Below are 20912 nucleotides of genomic sequence, written 5' to 3'. Positions count from 1 at the left end.
AAAGATTTAAATGGCAGAAAGGCTCCTGGAATAGACGGAATAACAGTACAATTACTGCGCAGTGCAGGTGAGGAAGCGATTGATAGATTATACAAACTGGTGTGTAATATTTATGAAAAAGGGGAATTTCCGTCAGACTTCAAAAAATGTGTTATAGTAATGATACCAAAAAAAGCAGGGGCAGATAAATGTGAAGAATACAGAACAATTAGTTTAACTAGTCATGCATCAAAAATCTTAACTAGAATTCTATACAGAAGAATTGAGAGGAGAGTGGAGGAAGTGTTAGGAGAAGACCAATTTGGTTTCAGGAAAAGTATAGGGACAAGGGAAACAATTTTAGGCCTCAGATTAATAGTAGAAGGAAGATTAAAGAAAAACAAACCAACATACTTGGCGTTTATAGACCTAGAAAAGGCATTCGATAACGTAGACTGGAATAAGATGTTCAGCATTTTAAAAAAATTAGGGTTCAAATACAGCGATAGAAGAACAATTGCTAACATTTACAGGAACCAAACAGCAACAGCAATAATTGAAGAACATAAGAAAGAAGCCGTCATAAGAAATTGAGTCTGACAAGGATGTTCCCTATCGCCGTTACTTTTTAATCTTTACATAGAACTAGCAGTTAATGATGTTAAAAAAAAATTTGGATTTGAAGTACAGTACAAGGTGAAAAGATAAAGATGCAATGATTTGCTGATGATATAGTAATTCTAGCCGAGAGTAAAAAGGATTTAGAAGAAACTATGAATAGCATGGATGAAGTCCTACGTAAGAACTACCGCATGAAAATAAACAAGAACAAAATGAAAGTAATGAAATGAAGTAGAAATAACGAAGATGGACCACTGAATGTGAAAATAGGAGGAGAAAAGATTATGGAGGTAGAAGAATTTTGTTATTTGGGAAGTAGAATTACTAAAGATGGACGAAGCAGGAGCGACATAAAATGGTGAATGGCACAGGCGAAACGAGCCTTCAGTCAGAAATATAATTTGTTTACATCAAAATTTAATTTACATGTCAGGAAAAGATTTTTGAAAGTATACGTTTGGAGTGTTGCTTTATATAGAAGTGAATTTTGGACAATCGGAGTATCTGAGAAGAAAAGATTAGAAGCTTTTTAAATGCGGTGCTATAGGAGAATGTTAAAAATCAAATGAGTAGATAAAGTGACAAATGAAGAGGTGTTGTGGCAAATAGATGAAGAAAGAAGCATTTGGAAAAATATAGCTAAAAGAAGAGACAGACTTATAGGCCACATATTAAGGCATCCTGGAATAGTCGCTTTAATATTGGAGGGATAGGTAGAAGGAAAAAATTGTGTAGGCATGCAATGTTTGGAATATGTAAAACAAATTGTTAGGGATGTAGGATGTAGAGGGTATACTGAAATAAAATGACTAGCACTAGATAGGGAATGTTGGAGAGCTACATCAAACCAGTCAAATGACAAGACAAAAAAAAAATAAAATAAGATAAATTTTTATAACTATTTTTTCTTTTTGACTTGAAAAACACCACTGATGCAGGCTGTAGGTTTAAAATTCACGTTTTACATCATTTAATTTTTTATTGATGTTGATTACTGAGGGTATGATTGAAGGAAAAAACCACAAAGAAACAGGTAGACTGAAGTATGTAAAATAGATCATGGATGATAAACGTTGCTCAAGCTAGGAAGAACTAAGAGACTTGCTCAGGAAATTCATTGCAAACCAATCTGCAGATTGATAGCAACAAACTTTTATTTTAATTTCTAAATTTTATTTAACGGAACCATACCCGAGATATCTTTTTTTTAATCAATGATTCATTAAAACAAAAGAATGTCTAAAAAATGTCATTTGTAACAAACATCTGTGAAACATCTAATGAACTTGCATCATTAGACGCAATTTTTAGTCTTCTAATGCACAGAAGATTTCTTACAGAACTGGTTTCTTCAAATTGTTCTACTGTCTTGATCACAGTTGATTTACTTATTGGTTCTCTGTTTATTAAATAAATTACGTACCTATTGTAAACAAAGTTATAATATATCAACAGCAGTTGTTTAAGTTTCATTTAAAGGATGGATTATTATCAGATAAAACTAAATGAATAAACAAAGACGATAATAATAATAATAACAGCTATAAAATTTACATTAGAGAACAAATATTTTAAAGCAGTACAACAAATACAGAACAAATATCTGAACCACTAATTTTCCAATACATATTTAATTCAGAGACATTAAATACAGTATTTGTATGTTGAAGTAATAAGGCAAAATGAGAATTTAATTACTCGCATTATTGTAAAATAATACAAATTATATTGTTGTAAAGTAACAGCTGATTTACTACTCAAAACTTGTAATACAGTTTTTAAATTTCAAAATATTTTAATTTTTTCTAAAATTTATCATATCAAGTAATTTAGGACTGAAAACATTTAACTAAATTTTTAAATTAAATATTGTGATAATTAAAGTAAATAACATCAGTTAACCAAGGCCATTCATAATTTGCAGTAATGTTGCACATCATCAGTTATTGTTTATTATTATTATTATTATTTATTCCTGTGAAGGCTGTTATTATTAGCGTTTGGACCACTAATTTCACCATAAACTGTTTAAAGTTTGTTATTGGATGTAGTTCTGAAAGTAATATGAAACAAAAAAGTGACTATGGAGAGTTTTACCTCGATTTATTGCTGCCACCATTTTTCTGTTTTTTCAACTTTGCTTATAACTCAACAACAAAGGCATTTATCAAGAAACATTTTTTTACCTTTGTTTATCTCATAAAATTTTACATTAAAATCATTTATCATATTTCCTCCTTCCTATAAAAAAAAAAGATTCAATATGGCAAATCCAAGATGGCAGACAAAAATTTCAAACATATCATAATGTAAATACACTACTATATATATATATATATATATATATATATATATATATATATATATATATATATGTTTTTTTTTAATTCGAAACTAAGAACATTCTCTTTTTTCCCATTCAGTTTCAATAAAAAATGAGTATAATATATAATGTGTTCTGTTACTCCTAAAACAAAATAAAAACTTAGATGTTTGGGACTTCAATCAAACTATTGTATAAGAGATGATTTATGATTTTAGAAACTTGATGTTGACAGACAATGTAAATATAACAAATAATCTGATTCTTAGTGCAAAATTATTAATGAAAGATAAAGTTTTGATAGAAAGTTATATTATTACTGGTTATATTATAAACACAATTAAAATGAATTCTTTTACAACCTTTCTTTCTTTTGCTCTGAAAAATAAGTACATAGAAAATTTTCCAAAGAAGAATTAATTGTTTTTAAGAGTAAACTCAAATAAATAAATGTAAATCAAACATACTTTTGGTTAATAAAATTTTATGCAGCGAGTAAGAACTTTTGATGAACTGATGAAATGGGACTTTTGATGTTATAAAAAAGCTACTTTAATTAGAAATTCAAGAATTTTTCAACGTAGTCTGTACACGATTAAACAATAAAGTCTACATTAAAAGAAACATTTTTCAGGTACAAGTATCTGTCAAGGGTATATAAAAATTAAGAAATAATAATATATTATACTTATAAGAAAGTACATTAATCCCTTAAAACCCATTTGAATGGTTTAATAACCAGTTTCCTGTAGATCAACAGTTAATCAAAGTAGAATGTAATGCATTATAACTACATGAATTTAGCATTTATTAATGTTTCATGACTATAATAGATGACGGTCGATAATAATTATATAAATAAAACAAGATTTCCTCATTCTTTCATTCATTTTTACTCTTTTTTCTGTAAAAAGTATTATTCACATCCCATCTAATTCATAAATTATAAAGTATAATTATACCTAATCAGTCACATTTCATAGTCATTACAAAAAAATTTGCATACATAATTAACTTCAGATTACAAATGCATAAAAGTTATACTGAAATGCAAAACAACTGATTAGACATATTTTAAAATTTTCTTTGTAAAATACTAAAATTAATTACCTAGTAATACTGCAATAATTTTTTTAGTCATTTTCCTTATCAATAGGTTGTAAATGATAAAAATGTTTACCTTGAAAAATAATTGACGGAATAAATTAATGTAAATACAAGGAAAAACATGATAAATCATCATTACATTTCTAGTTTTGTACTATACAAGACACCAAGCGGATTTGAACAGTGTTAAACAAACATCTCTTTAAAATGTTTATAAAGTGTTAAGTATATTTTATAAAACTATATTGATTAATAGTTAAAAAGAAGAAAATAAACAAAACCGATAATGGCTAAGTAAGTAAACAGGTTAATCAAACTATGCATATTATTACTATACATGTTCTATTATAATATGCTTGAAGTAAAAAAAATCTCTCATTTGCATCAGGACATTCTACATTAAATACACAACAATTTATTCAAATTAAACATCATAAACATCTATCAGTACACATAAATGTATGTCTTAATCTATATACAAAAAAGGAAATAACTCAACATTTATTTGCCTGGAAGGATCACGAAAACCTTCATGAAGACAGTATCATAGAATAAAAAAAATAAATAAATAAAGCGTTAAAATTTTCTTTATCAATTAAAAAAAAAGCATATATATGAAATAAATAAAGCAGACGTGAAAATAATAAATAAAATCATGTCAAAATAAGATAACAAATTTTAAAGCATACTTTTTTCCAGTTGATTTTTTTTTTTTTTAATTAGTATTATTTATAAATAGTTAAATTTTAAAAGTTAATACTTTCACTTAGTTTTAAGTAAACTGCTGAGAAGATCTTTTAAATAAGTCACATTAAAGATAGCAACAGAAACATATTAGGTCCTCATTTTCATATGTAAAAGCATTTGTTTCAGATAAAAATATTTGTATTGTATGGTTTGATAAAATTTAAAGACGATGTATACTGCTATTTCTTTTATTTTTTCAAGAAATCACTTCTGATTTTTTTTTACTGGTATTATTATTGTTGTTGAATATTATTTATCGATCTTGATAAATCAAAAGAGATACGATATGAAATGTATTTTTTTTTAATCTATCCAGTGTGAAATATCTATTGAAGAACAAATGATTCCGCTAAAGTAAGTGAACATAAGAGGTTTTTGTCCTGTTTTTATGTACTTCATACTGTGATACTTTACCCATTCATAGATGCATTACAGTTGTATGAAACAAGTACAATATATAATTTCTTCTTTTTTTTATGAAATAAATTTAAAAATCAATAATTATAACTTTGATTTCAAATTATAATTTTAATTTGTGATGTAATTTAATAAGTTTAAACTCGATCTTAAATGACCGTTTGAATTTCATTAAAATTTGAATTTAAATTTATTTCTTAATTTTACATAAAACATCATGTGTTTTACATTTATTTTTAATAATATCTTATGGATTTATGAGAACAGTCCTGACCTCGGTATGTCTTACAAGCAAGGCTTGTTTAATGCCTCTTTGACACTCCCTAACAGAAGCAGCTGCCATTAACCGCTTGAATAAGAAATAATTATTTTTATATACCTTTATTATTATATTGACGTTATATTATGAGTACCATTATTATTTTAGTTTTCACTAATGAGAATACTAGCCTCTGAATTAGCAATAATAAATCTACCTGAGAAGCACAGTGCAAGAATTTTTATTCATATTTAAAATAATACAGTTAAAATAAACCATCCAAAAAATGATTATTGAAACTGCTAATTTAGAATTTAACCTATAGCTTTTACTAATGAAAATTACCCAGAAAATCTGTTTATTTATGACTTGTAGATTATAAAAAAAAACCCACCGGGTCGGTCTAGTGATGAAGTCGTCATCGCAAATCAGCTGATTTTGAAGTCGAAAGTTCTAAGGTTCAAATCCTAGTAAAAACAGTTACTTTTATATGGATTTGAATACTAGATAACGTATATCATTGCTCTTTGGCGGTTGAGTTTCAATAAACCACACTGGAAGGTAATGGCAAACCAGCTTTAAAACATGCCAGTAAAATTCCAATGGAATCACCAAGGGTGAAACAACACAAGGGTAAATTTATTTATTTATTTATAAATTATAAAACTCAGATTATTCTTAATTTTAATATTTTCTCCAGAAATGCACTTCTTAGTTAACACAATTGCTATTTAATCATAAGAGGAATGGGCTTACAATTTTGGAATTAAATAATGGAACTTTTTTTTTTTTACGTAGAAACATAAAAATAGGTAGTTTTAGTAGCATGCACAGTACAAGTGCATGAATCCATTTAAGTAGCAAATAGCAACTTCCACGGTACAGAGATTGCAACTCAACCTTTCACCCAAAAAGTCCTGGGTTCAAACTCTCATCAGACTGACTTTATATGCTATAAAAATGTTTCCAATATTCCTATACAAAAGCATACAACTTATGTAGAATATTAATCAGAAAAAATAATTTTTCACATATTTTGACAATATTTCAGAACAGAAATGTGTTGTAATAAAATTATATTCATATTATAACAACACACATTATCTTTGATGGATGAATACTTCTGCAATGGTGGCTGACATTCTGAAGCATGTTGAACTAAAAAAAACATAATTTTCATCAGTAATTTTGTGACAAATTTCTGCAGATGTCTAAAACATTAAAATTTTGTTCGTTATGACAACAATTTTATTAAACATTTATAAAAAATCATAAAGTTTTTTCCAAAAATTCAGTTTTGTAGCATCTTTAAAAAATGTAAAAAATTTTCAATAATTTTGTAAAAACTGTATAGATGTTAAAAATAAAATCAAAATTATTAAACAGAACATTTTTAAAATAATACTTTAAAAACATAAGAATAGCTTAAATATGTACAGAAAAATATCTGAAGTGGAAACTACATGACTTCCTTGTATGCCTATTAAATTTCATGTAAACATTTTTTTTTTTACAAAGTACATATTTAAAATAAAAGTAAATAAAAATAAAAAGTACAATATAAAGTAGTTTTTATAAAAAAAAGTTCTGGATTTAAACCCAGAATCTACCAGTATTTAATTATTTCCAGTATTGAATAATAAAAATTAATCATTTAATTTCATTTTTACATCTGTACCGTGTTTCATTTTGTATGAAAACATCTGAAGTAACATTAGTAGTAATAAGAAAAGAATTACAATATAGATTAGTACTCGTAAAAAAACAGATGGTAAAATAAAAAGAATAATAATAATGTTTATTTATCCTAAAATAATTGTGTTAAGTAGTTATAGAAGTTAAAATGTTTTTTGGTTTTTCTTTTTAAATTAACACTATTTAACGATTAGGAAGTGAAATAATTCAAATATAAATAATATGTACAAAAATAAAAATTTAACCTCACATCATCATGGTATCAATTTAAAATAAAAATATAAAAAATAAACTTGTCACATAACGTTATACACATTTCTAAAACAAAATTGAAATTCTAAGACAAGATAGGTAATTAAACTTAAAACCAAATATTGTAATCACATGGACATTTAAACTGGAAGGATTAAGAGGAATTTAACTATATTGTCTTATTTTACAAAGGAATACAACAGTTAGGTAGGTTAATAACTGAATAATTCTCATACTACATATTTTTCATTATAAGTTTACAATTTCCACTTGTTAAATATTTGAAACAAAATGTTTTAACTTTAACATATTCTGTTGTAAGCGCGATGTACAGAATGTCCAAGAAATCCTCTTACCCCTAGACAAAGTATTTTGTCTAAGGGTACATGACTTCTCGGACATAATGTAAATATTAAGCTTCAGTAATAGGTACATGAAAACTGCATAAATCAAAGCAGAAAACTACATGACTTTCTATACTGCCACCTTGCATTTCTCTAAATTAAAGTAAAAAAAGAAAAAAATTATCTCCAAAATTATACAATAGGGATTAATTTCTATAGTGGTGACAAGTCTGATTTTTCATTTTTCTTGAAAAGAAATTAATTTTTCTAGTGAGCAAAAACACCATGTTTGACCAAAACACAAGTTCAAAACCGCTACCCAGATGAAAAGTTACCTTTCCTCTACAGCAGTTAACATAATGTTATAATGGAGATAAAAAAGGGGCTGAAACCTTGAAAATAAGCTGAACTCCATGGTGGTGTGACAGCATCTTCATCTTTCATCTGGTGTTCCCAGGTTTGACTTCATCAGGCATGGGATTTTTCATTCGCTACAAAGTTTTCATTTTCATACTTCCACCCACAAACTTAAAGCATTTATGTGATGTAGTGAATTATTCAAGCACAAAATAATCCAAGTTATAAATTAAAGAAACGATATACACATGACCTACATTAAAAAAACAAAATTATTATTTTTGTGGGATAATAAGACTGGGTGAATACAAGCAAAGCAAATGAAAAGAGTAATTGCAATATTTTTTTAGTAAAAAAATATAAGAGATTCACGCACTTATTAAATTCTTTTTTTTTTTATGGGAGGTAACTTGTTTGTTCCTATTTCATGTAACTTTCTCCGATAAACTTTTTGATAAATTTTTAGATTTCTCTGGAAGGAACAATAATAGCAAGTTACACTACAAAAGCATCAACATACTAAATTATAAAAAAAAAAACTGATAAATTTGGATTTATCATATTTTTTCATCTGAACTGTTCATTAGAAAATAAATGTATAGTCTCCAACTTATGCAGTTATTTATTAAGGAAATACCATAAAAAGTAAAAAGAAAATATGAATTCGAAGGTTACATCAGATACCATAACCTAGCCAAAAAATTGGAGAATATATAAATATTTTATCTTTACTTATTTATTTATTAATTTTTTCAAGTACAGGTCAACAACCAATTACAGCAAATATCCATCCGCCTGTTTTACTTATAAAAATATAAATGATAAAATATGAATTTAGCGTCCAAAAATATTAAAGTCTGAGCAGGAATCGAACCCTTTTAATTTTTTGGATAGAAAAAATATTTTTCCTTATTCCTTGTTAAAAATAAAAAAAATACAAATTATTGACTAAAATTATATCTCTTATTTGTCATTTTATCAACAAAACCTGTTCAACCATAGTGGTTTTGTTAGTATTCTTTACCTTTTATCTGAGAAGTTCTTGTTACAAATATTTTCAAACTGTACAACTGAGAAGTTCTCTGTTAGGCTTGGCATTTTTTCACACGTTTCAAAAATATATTTATCATCAAAAATGGAATAAGCTAGCTTTAATTGGACATCTCTATAATTACCAGAGGATGAATATTTTTTTTTAAGATTATTCACATTTTTTCGTAAGGAAATTTTTTTTTTTAAATTTGTCATTTTGTAAATTTTTTTTTTATAGGAAATAGATTACTATTTTACAGGGAATAGATTAGGGCTTTTCATTAGCCCTTGCCAATTCCCAAAATAAAACCACAACTGAAAGGAATTACACTAGTGACATGTAAAAGCTCTCCTCTCAGTAAGCAAAAAACAAGTGGAAAACAATAAATAACTAAATATATTTTACTTCCAGACATTACCCCCTCTATTTTAAACTGACGAAGCAGACCTCCATACACGACGCAATCTTCCAGTAAGTGTTTGACCATCAGCGGTTTCTGACACTCCTTACAAACTGGTTGTCGCCAGCTAACATATAGCTAGATGTAAGGTTCGTATTTCCTATTCGTAGCCTTGTTATAACAACTTGTTCTCTCCGCGTGATCATAGAGGGACTCGCCCATCTGCGAGGAGTTCTCATTTGCGTCCTTCACGGCGTTGAGTATTCAACGCCCTCAGCTTGAAGCTTCGTGCCATTTACGTCTGACACAAGCAGACCCGTGACACTTAACATCGCCAGGTCTGACTGTAATTTTCTCGTGCTCAAGCACGTCAGCAGCCACTCGAGCTGCCTCGTTTCCAGCAATGTTCCGGATTCACACCGGTGTACATCGTTGCCCCTTCCTGCTTAGCACTCTGAGCAATACAAGTATCACTTGCACCCATCGAGCATGTATCCGCAGTGAATGAAGACCACTCATAGAGTCACTGCAGATCAAAGAGATGTTACACAATAGTGCTCACAATACCTCAGAGCTTGCCAGATGGTATACAACTCCGCAGTAAAAACAGACGCAGCAGCCGGTAAGGACCACGAATGTCTAATGCCTACACAATGGAAGGCACTACCGACCCCGTGCGCTATCTTAGAGCCATCCATGTATAAAAAGAGCTACTGGTCGTGTTCGCCCACAATCTCTCCAAGTCGAGAATTACATTGCTTAAAAGATGCTAAAGCCAATCGACAGTGTTGACGGAAGTAGCCACAGTGGTGATTCACACACCGTTGATTCAACAACTCTGGGAAGTACGATGCCGTACTTATTCATTCATTCTCGACTCTTGATTTCGGGCGACCTGTTATAGGTCTGACATCGGTTGTAAGCTGTTTGGAAAGAGTGTCTTGTAAACGCCATTTCATTTACATGATGCGGCAGTGACCGCATAGCGCAATAACAGGACGTCTATCCGAAAGCGATGCGGAGACAATCCAGATTCACTTGTAAGGCTATCGACTGGACTGGTGCAGAAGGCTTCAGTAGTATATCGTATTCCGGCGTTTTGTATCAAGTCTAAGGCTTTTAGACAGCTCTTTCGAGCTGAGGAATAAACAATGCAGCCATAGTCGATCTGTGATCGTATCAAGGAGTAATGCAGACGGAGTAGTCGATCCGATCCGCAATTAATATTCAACATACATTTGAGTATGTTTAATTGTAGTTTGCATTTTGTCACTAATTGACGTATATGAGGACGTCATGTAAGGCCTCTATTGAAGACCAACCCCAAAAACCTCACCTGCTCTTTATATGGAATCTAAACACCCTTCATCATTATCCCAACCCCTTAGGATACCCGCCTAGGGACGTTCCGGTCGCCGCACCCTCCCCCCCCCCGTTCATAGCCCTGTCGGGCTTTAACGGGAACCCTTCATTATCATCTCGATTCCCCTCCCGAGGGGAGAAGATCCTGCCTCGTAACGTGTTTAGTCGCTACACCACTCCCTCCGTTCCTTGCCAATTGGGGCTTTAACGGAGACCCTTCATCATCAGTCATGAACTAGGGTGTGCTCCTCTAAAGCGACAGTGTACGGCACATGATTTTTCGGTTGAGAACCTAAAGCCAGACCTTTCAGCCGCATGGACGATATCATCGATTGCTTGTTGCAACTTAATCCGGACCATTGCAGTCTTCGTGCTGGCATAGAAGATCGGCCGATTGTCGACAGACATAAATTTACCAATGTCGATCGGTACTGTTTGTAGAACCCTATTGAGAGCAGTTGGAAACAGGGTACCGCTGAGGGGTGATCCTGGCGGAATTACATTTTGCAATTGCCTAGTTGTCGAATAGGTATTGCCGAGGCTACTTTCATAGTTTGCCGGCTTAAATAGCTGGCAATAATCACGGGGAGATTTCCAAGTAGGCCCCATTCATGCATTTATTTCAGGATCCCATGGCTCCAGGTCATGACAAATAATTTTTCACGGCGAAAAATACGCCTACGAGGTGTGCTATATGTTAATAAAAGCATACTGTACACCGCTCTCAAGAATTATCATACTGCCAGTCTCAGAACGACGTTTTCTATAGCCGGTTACGATGAAAGAAGTTGCTTCCTTTTCAATAACCACACTAAACGAAAATTTATTATTTTCTCTAAGAGTCTGCCGATACACGATGTTACAGATATCGTCTGTAACGTTTAACACCTAAAGGATCTTTCCCGTTTCAAAAGCGGTACGACCACCGCTTCTTTCCACACCTGTGGATATTAGGCCGAGGCCCATATCCTATTAAGCAAGCGTAATATCCACGATTTATCATAGTCTTTTAAGATTTCTGACGAACGCATACGGAATATCATCATATCCAGGTGAAGTATCACTGGAGTCTCGCAGAACATAACCGAATGCGACGAATGAGACAGGTACGTCGAAAAAAACCTCGCTGTCTATCACAAATTTTAGCACCAGTTGTTCTCTTGCGATGCGAATGAAATCGATGCGATGATTTTCATCGTTACTCACGGTTTCCAACTGATCGGCTAACAGTTAATTTATCAATAGCCTTCTGATCGATCATAACGACACCGGCTTCGTCAAGCGTGTCTACCGAACGGTTGTCGGAACGGCCAGCTATAGACTTAACCTTAGCCATACTAGCGCGGCAGACATCCTGCTATCGATCGAGCGAGGTCACATATGCCTCCCAGGATGCTCTTTTCGTAGACAATGTAGTACTTCTTGCGTAAGCACAATGTTTCTTATAAGATATTAAATAATCCTGGGCTGGACGTTTCGTGAATAAATTAAAGGCCTTCTTTTTCTCGCTAATCGCTATACGTACATCGACGCTCCACCACGGTACTGTGGGTTTTCTAGAATTTTCGGTGGTTTTGGGAATGTTTTTCTCCGCTGAAGTCAAAATTGCTCGTGTTACTACTTGTATGTAGTTATTTTAGCAGTAATTTGCATAGTATGACATTTATTAGAATTAAAACCAAATCGTTTGCTTTTATTTAGAAAAAATATTATCGAATAATTTTGAGAATCGACTGCAAAAATATTTTATTAAATTAAAATCTTTGTAATTTTTAATTCTCTTGATATCTAGTTACTGAAAAAAAATTTAAGAAGGTACAATAAAAAGCCAAAACTTTTCACGATAGCAAATGAGGCAATCCAAGTATAATTCTTGTCAAGGTTACAGATTAAATTACTTGTTTTTTTTAAAAAAGAAAAGAAATTTTAAAATTGAAGCATATCAGAAATGCGCACTATAATATCTTAAGCAAGCATTTTTTTTTTTTTAAGATTTTGCAACAGTCTTATTTTTGTAATCACAATAATTTACAAAAAAAAAATATATATATAATTAAATATAATAAGCCATATAGTGTAGAATACTGAGATAAGAAATATTACCTTAATTCTCTTATTTCAATATACCCTGTACTCGGTTGTTTATTTAATAGCATTTAAATTAATCAATAGCATATATTTATATTTAATAGCATTTAATTATTGAACTTACAAATCTTAAAATAAGAATAATAGGAATAATATGAATCTCAAAAAGATTAATTTCAGTAAAAAAATTCAAATGTAATATTAAATAAACATTTGACTGTATTTAAGATAAACAATACAGATAGAATCATTTTTTTAATAAATAATTAACAATCATTAAATAAATAACGATTAGAATAAATGAAACGTTCTAAAAATTTCGTTAAATCAAAACCTAAATATAGAATATCTTTTTAATAAATTAAGTCGTACTACAAAATAAGAATTTCAACTATTATTACACGTAATTTTAGAATTAGTATGTGTGAAATCAAAAAATTGAATCTGTGTTCTACCGGTTCATATAATAACTAATTTTTGTTAAATTCAGTTTATAAATTTCATATCGTTTAAGCACGTTGAAATTGTGAATTTTACAAAAAATTTAAGAGCCGTCTTTAATATCATAGCATGCACGTCCTGTTTTTATAATTTGCAAAAATTGATTCTACTACTGTGCGTATGTGTTTAAATTAAATTTTGTCTTCATATAATTATTTTTAAATACACAATGAACTAAAAACCGGTTTTCTCTGCAGATTTCAATTTTGTAACGCTCACAATAACAGGCGGGAAATTTTGATTTTTAAAGTAGGTAATAATCATTGTTATTTAACTGTTATTCGTTTCATTTTTGTATCCGCACCGAAAATAATAGCATTTAAGTCCACAAAAAGATGGCTTACTATGCTGCAGTGTCCGTGAAAGATACTGCTGCCGTTCAAGAATACCTAGTAACATTTATTCCCTTTATCTCAATACTGAACTATCACATTTGTTTAAGATTAACGTAAAATCAGAAAATACTAAATAAGGCTTTGGAGATCCTCTGTTCATGATCAGAGATAGGTGTAGAATTATATTCATTTCAGAAATAGGAATAACCTGTTCCTTAACATTAGTAAAGAGCCCTTAAACATAATCTAGAAAGGGTTATTTCTGATTGCTGAAAACAAAAACATAAAATCAACAATATATCCGCAAACGTTTCCTAAACGGGTAGGGTGCTAAGGAATGATTGAATTAATGATCACCACACACATGTGATTTGACACCTTGCAATCTGACATAATGGAAATCGAAAAAGACAATTTTTTTAAATCCTAAGATGTATTGCACAGCCTCAAGCTGTTAAAAACTCAATCCAGTTTTTTAAATCAAAATAAAATTTTGATGGAAAAGTGTATATTTTAGTTCTTTTAAACATTCTCAAAAATGAATAAAGATAAAAGAATAACACTTTCAATACTTCCTCTGATTTGTTTAAAAAATATGAAAATGAAAAACATTTTTAGCTGAACTCTTTTCAGGATTTATTTTCTTATTATTAATTTAGGTAACTGTTCAGTACTGAATATTTCATAAATAAATTTTGACTTTTCTGTTCAAAAAAAAAAGTGCAAGTAAGAGTCTGCTACTTTTGTCATACAACCGATCTTTGTCGGTTCTAGAAAGAGGCAATTTGATACCTACTGCGTGAAAATTAAAACATCTACTACGGTATTATAATGCCACAAACGCTTAAAATTCACATACATACAAGTAAAATGTTTGTGTCAGTAGGATGCGGTTGTGAAACTAGGATGTCAAAAACATTGTACTACTTTAGCATTAGATAATAATACATCCTTACTGACTGACTGAGGGTACTGCTGTGAGCAAGTCACTTGTGAAACCTACAACAAAATATCTGTAGATTTATAAGAATATTTGACCGTCTGTACAAAGATATCATAAAGTCCATCTCTATGCCGATCTATGTTATCTGTGAGATTCACTCTATCGTCTTATTTGTTTATTTTTTCTGATAAACGATAAGAGTTACAATGTTGACGCATTGTAACACAAATATGAGCTTCTGTTGGATCCCAAACCTTATTGGAATTGCAGTCTATGAGCACGCTGATAGCGCGGCAAAAGAGGCTTGTTTGCAGCCTCCATTTGCTAATCGTATTGTTTCTGATGATCCTGCCTGTTTTCTTATGAGGGTGGTCCAAGTGAATAGAATGATGATACCTTAAACAAAAAACTTCATCCGGTTAAGAACACTGTCTCGCTGTGGAGCTCTTCAAGAGGAATAACCTTTGAAAGGTTATTATTTGGAGTTTGTGAATAGGGCACCTCGAGAAGCGGATCAAAGCACCAGTTTGTGTTTGCTGTGACTTCCAGCTAATGTACACCATATCCTTTGAACTGTGTCAGTAATGTGGCATTGCGATGGAGGTTTAAACTAGGGGGCTAACATCCAAAATATCTTACTGAACAATGAGAATATGTTATCAAATATCTAATGATTTATTAAGGCCATCCATTTGCATTCAAATATTTAATTATTCATATAATGATGCTTCTCGTCTATTTATTAGTTTTATTTTACCTTTAGTATATAAACATAGGTGTTTTAGATCTACACTGTGGTTTTATATTATTGTTAGTTTTTTTTTAAATTAATTTTTAATAGTTAATTCTGAATATTTGATCGCTTACTGTATTAATATTGTGTAAAGGCACTGATAATGACACTTTCTTGTGCGCCCAGGAAAAAAATCTTTTCTCCGTGACTATTCTATACTAACATATAGTTTTTATTTTTTTTATTACGGTACTGGTTTATACTCGGCTAAATGTCATCAAAAAAGGATCAGGAGTATGCAATGTCATCTTTTTCAGGAGTATGTAGAAAATAATCCATTTACATGGAAAAAACCTGGAAAAATTGGATAATTGGAATACACTATAAACCAAATTTTCTAAAGACCAAATTTTTGTACATTAAATATATTATAATCTATAAATTACATTTGGAGTGAAATGTATTGTTACATATAGTAAATGATAACCTATCGATTAATCACATTGTGTGTAAGCGAATGAATGATTAAAAGTATGTAAATGTATGACACAAAAGCAGCATATACCTAATAAAATTTCTCACATTTTAATTATTTTTCTTTAGGTACACTGTACCCATGGGTTTAACAGTAAAACTACTGTTTGCAACAATAGTAGCAGGAGTTGGATCTGGTTTTCAGCATGGGTACAATACTGGAGTGGTGAATGCTCCAGGGAAGTTACTATCAGAGTGGATGTCGGAAGTATATGAAACACGATCAGGCAAGAAAGCCGATGAAAATTTCATTACTTTCCTGTGGTCATTTGCAGTAAGTATTTATTGTGTTGGTGGTATCCTTGGAGGATTAATGACATCGCTTTATGCATCTATTCTTGGAAGAAAAGGTGGTCTGATAGCAAACAACATATTTGCAATTATTGCAGGACTCCTCATGGGCTTTTCAAAAAAATTCAATTCACCAGAAATGTTTGTAGTAGGTAGATTTTTTACAGGCTATAATTGTGGATTAAATTCAGGCTTATGCGCTATGTATTTAGTAGAAATAGCTCCAACAGTTATGAGAGGAGCTATCGGTTCAGTTTATCAGTTAATTGTAACTATATCTATTTTAATTTCCCAAATCTGCGGGTTAGATTTCGTACTAGGAACAGATAGCAAATGGCCAATATTACTAGGTTTGATTTCAATAGTAGCTGTAGGACAAATGCTTTTACTACCTTGTTGCCCAGAAACACCAAAATATCTTTATGGCACAAAAAAGGAAGAAAAGGCAAAGGCGGCATTAGTGTGGCTAAGAGGTGATAATATAGATGAAGAATTAAATGAGATAAAAGCTGAATGTGATAAAGAGCAATCATTAGGAAAAACAACATGTGGACAAATGTTCTCACAAAAAATATTAAGGAAACCATTAATAATAAGTATTTGTATAATGTTGGCACAGCAATTATCAGGTATAAATGCTGTTATTTATTACTCGACAGCAACTTTCAGAGATGCAGGATTCAGTCAAGAAGCAGCACAAAATGGAACTTTAGGTATGGGTGCCATGAATATTTTAATGACAATCATATCGCTATTCCTAGTAGACATTTTTGGAAGGAAAACTTTATTATTGGCTGGCTTTGGGTTTATGTTCCTAGTGACTTGTGCTTTGACAGTTACATTAAAATTCATTAATGAAGTTAGTGTTTTTTCAGCAATAAGTGTCGTATTGGTTATACTGTTTGTAGTATCTTTTGCAATCGGTGCTGGCTCAATTCCATGGTTTTTAGTAGGAGAATTTTTCACTCAAGATGCAAGACCACTAGCAGCAAGTTTAGCAGTTGCTGCAAACTGGATTGCAAATTTTTGTGTAAGTCTCCTGTTTTTACCTATACAGGCGATACTTGGGCCGCTAGTATTCATTATATTTGCTGTTTTACAAATACTATTCTTTTTATACATACTGATACAAGTACCAGAAACAAAGAATAAGACATATGAGGAGATTTCAGCAAACTTCCAGTAATAAGATAAACTATTAAAATAAATCGTAATCACTGTAAATAATATTTTATACACGATAAGAAAACCTTTTACATGTATGACAACAAAATGTTTTGTCCTAGTGAAAATAACTTTTGTAACAATAAAACTTTGATTTTTAAAACAAAAAATGAGAAAGAATACACATTTTTGCAGATAAGCTATTTATTTAATTGTTCCATGCTACTAAACTTTTAGTTTCTTTTCAAAAGGAAAAAAATTAATCTAATTCTAAGAAGACCATGATAGTGAAGTACAATAACATGATAGTGAAGTACAATAACATAAGTAGACCTCATTATTGTAGTGTAATTCAGGTGACCTATGGAATTATGCAATCATCTCTGATGATTGTAGAATGTGGCAATAACCAGTTTTCTCAATATATCTTTCTGAAATTAAACAGCAATTCTTTGTAAAATTGTATGGGAACCGTGTTTCTAAATGCTTATTGCAAAAGGTTACTTTTCACTTGCGAAATTAACATTAAACATACCTTATATTAAAAGTATTATGTAGCCACTAGGAAGTGTGGCAAACATTCCAGTACTCATATAAAAATGTTATTCCATTCATATAAAAATTTTACTTTTGTTTTGAAGTAAACTCATAATTTGAATTGTGTTATGTTCACGTAATAGTATATAATACTATACATATAAAAACATTACTTTTCATTTGAAATAAATTCTTATTTTGAGTTATGTATATGCACTACCACACATTATACAAATTACATGTAGCCCTACACATATGTATTGTAAGAAAATGATTACACATTTCACTACTGTATTACGTTATAAACCATACACAGAAATTTAAACAGAATCGATCAATACAAAATACAGTCAAAAGGAACTGACACATTTCAAAATGTAATATTTTTTTTTATTTTATTTTAAGATATATATAATGTGAGATCAATTCTGAGCAACTTGTTTTCCTATGTTTAAAAATATATTCCTTTCTTATAAATGCAAAAATTGGTATAACATTCTGAAGAATTCAGTTATGATGCTGTTAATTCACGGCAGATTTTCTCTTTTGTTTCATTTATGATATGAGGCCTGTTGGAAAAACTCAACTTTTGAAGTATCCACATAGAACTAATCAATAGCTGGCAGCTGGGAAGTGAGCTGGTCACAAAATATTGCTGAATCTGGAGATAATATGAACTGGAAACAGGTTATAAAATATTAACAAGTTCTGTCAAAGTGGCTCATCTTGTTGGAATCATAGCTAGTAGTATTTTGCCTTTTCTTCAAATTAATATTGTTTATTATTGCTTTTTGTAAAGTCTGTCAGATAATGTGAAACTTAGCAAGCACAGAATTTTTAAAAATTTAAAGAAATTTAAAGGACTATCTTTCTGTTACTTATCATAAAGAAACATTTTTAAAGCAATCTATCCATTCAATCTAGTTCCACTCAAAGCTCTCTTACAGTACTGCTACTGCAATCTATAAATAATCTCTGCTGGTTTCACACATTCGTTATTGAGAAAGCATATATCACTGCTTGCATCAAAGCCAATATTCAAGCCTATTTTGAATATCACTACTCTTACAGAAAGCAATTCTGACTGATGTTATCCATTACTACAGTTACTTAGGTAATATGAAATGCATATGAAAGAGTGAGAGAGTTAGAGAAGTAAAGTAACAAATTCACGTATCCCTTTAAATTATGGAAAAAAATATAGTTACAATGAAAGTACAGTTAGTCATTAATCAAACTGTCTATACTCTGTAAGAGAAACTCAGTTGCATGGTAACATTAGTAGTAATTAAAATAGCACTAACAGCTGTAATAAAACTGGAAACAATGTTGGTATTCTGCAATATATGAATACAGTACATCGTGTTTTAAAAACATAAATTTTATTTTATAACCTAACAAATAAATACAAAAGCCTGCAAAATTTGGTTTCTGGAACGTTTTTTAACTTTTGATTATTGATTTCTATTTTTTTATGCTGAATCTGAAAATAATGTTCATTTTAATATTAATATATTCTATATATATATTTTTTTTTTTTAATATTAATATTATTATATTTCAATGTCAGGAAAAGATTTTTGAAAGTATACTTTGCAGTGTCGCTTTACATGGAAGTGAAACTTGGACGATTGGAGTATCTGAGAAAAAAAGATTAGAAGCTTTTGAAATGTGTTGCTATAGGAGAATGTTAAAGATCAAATGGGTGGATAAAGTGACAAATGAAGAGGTGTTGTAGCAAATAGATGAAGAAAGAAGCATTTGGAAAAATACAGCTACAAGAAGAGACAGACTCATAGGCACATATTAAGACACATATTAAGGCATCCTGGAATAGTCGCTTTAATATTGGAGGGACAGGTAGAAGGAAAAAATTGTGTAGCAGGCAACATTTAGAATATGTAAAATAAATTGTTAGAGATGTAGGTTGTAGGGGGTATACCGAAATGAAACAACTAGCACTAGAGAGGGAATCTTGGAGAGCTGCATAAAACCAGTTAAATGACTGAATACAAAAAAATATATATTTCAATATAATTTTTAGTTGAAAAATTGTAAAAATGTGGTAAAATAATTTTTTTTAAATAAAAAATTAATATAATATATTCACTTTTCTGGCTTATTATTATTATTATTATTATGCTTTTACGGCCAACATGGGACCACTTAAGTCAATTTTAGTTGGATCTTTTCTGAGAAAAGCGTGTTATTTTACTCTTTCGAGCTGCCCAGTATTTCTTCATCCGTTCAGATCTTGCTTTCTTTTCTTCATCCGTAAACACCCTCTTCGTTGTATTTTGTCGTTTGTCTGTTTTTTGTTTAAATCTAATGCTTTTATCTTTTAGCTTTGTAATTTTTCCAGTTTTATTCTGTAGGTCAGTCAGGGAAATTTCTGGCTTATACTATGCATTCTTACAGCTAAACAGTTGAGTGGTCTGAAGAAGAGGGGTCAGGGGGAGTTTGGGTTGAAGATGACGTGTCTGATTATGCCTTTAGGAATAGTTTGGCTAGGTGTGGTTTGGTTGAATCTGAAAACATATCCTGCCAAAAAGATTGCAAAAACTGAGTCATCAATGAGGGGAAAAATATACAATGTAGCTAGTAAAAACTCTGAGACTTCATCCTAAGTTGAACCCGATAGTGAAATCTTGGTACAGTTGAAAGAAAAATTTAATCGCACAAAGGACAGAAGTCTTAAAATAACAACAATTCTTACTCTTCTTTCATGAAGTTGGAGCATCAAAAAAGCGCAAGATGAATTTCCAGGAACTACCAATTACATTATAAGACAGGCAAAACAACTAGTAAAAAAAATGGATTCTGTCATCACTGAACCCTAAACCTGGAAAGCGTCTGGAACAAAACATAGTTTGATGTGTTCAAGCGTTTT

At 30.6% G+C, this 20912-nt stretch overlaps 2 protein-coding genes across 4 annotated transcripts in view; one reads left to right on the top strand and one right to left on the bottom strand.

Moving 5' to 3' along the window:
* Nucleotides 1-20912, bottom strand: part of LOC142328938 (lipase 3-like) — a 104732-nt gene that overhangs the window by 68812 nt on the left and 15008 nt on the right. Inside the window, exon 1 of one of the 3 annotated variants that reach the window (XM_075373120.1) lies at nt 2698-2786. The exons of the other annotated variants lie outside the window; for them this stretch is intronic. The gene's annotated coding sequence lies outside the window, so the exon portion shown is untranslated. Of the gene's footprint in view, nt 1-2697; nt 2787-20912 lie in introns of those variants that run through there. 3 annotated transcript variants of the gene reach the window in all.
* Nucleotides 4164-20146, top strand: LOC142329426 (solute carrier family 2, facilitated glucose transporter member 3-like). The gene is made up of 2 exons (XM_075374045.1): nt 4164-4324; nt 16100-20146. Exons 1-2 carry the CDS (start codon nt 4317-4319, stop codon nt 17505-17507), a joined length of 1416 nt encoding a protein of 471 aa, XP_075230160.1. The 5' UTR covers nt 4164-4316; the 3' UTR covers nt 17508-20146.

This window comes from Lycorma delicatula, chromosome 8 (assembly GCF_047948215.1).
Source record: "Lycorma delicatula isolate Av1 chromosome 8, ASM4794821v1, whole genome shotgun sequence".
Taxonomy (NCBI): domain Eukaryota; kingdom Metazoa; phylum Arthropoda; class Insecta; order Hemiptera; family Fulgoridae; genus Lycorma; species Lycorma delicatula.
Note: the sequence above shows the minus strand (reverse complement) of the source record. Positions and strands in the feature narration are given on the sequence as shown.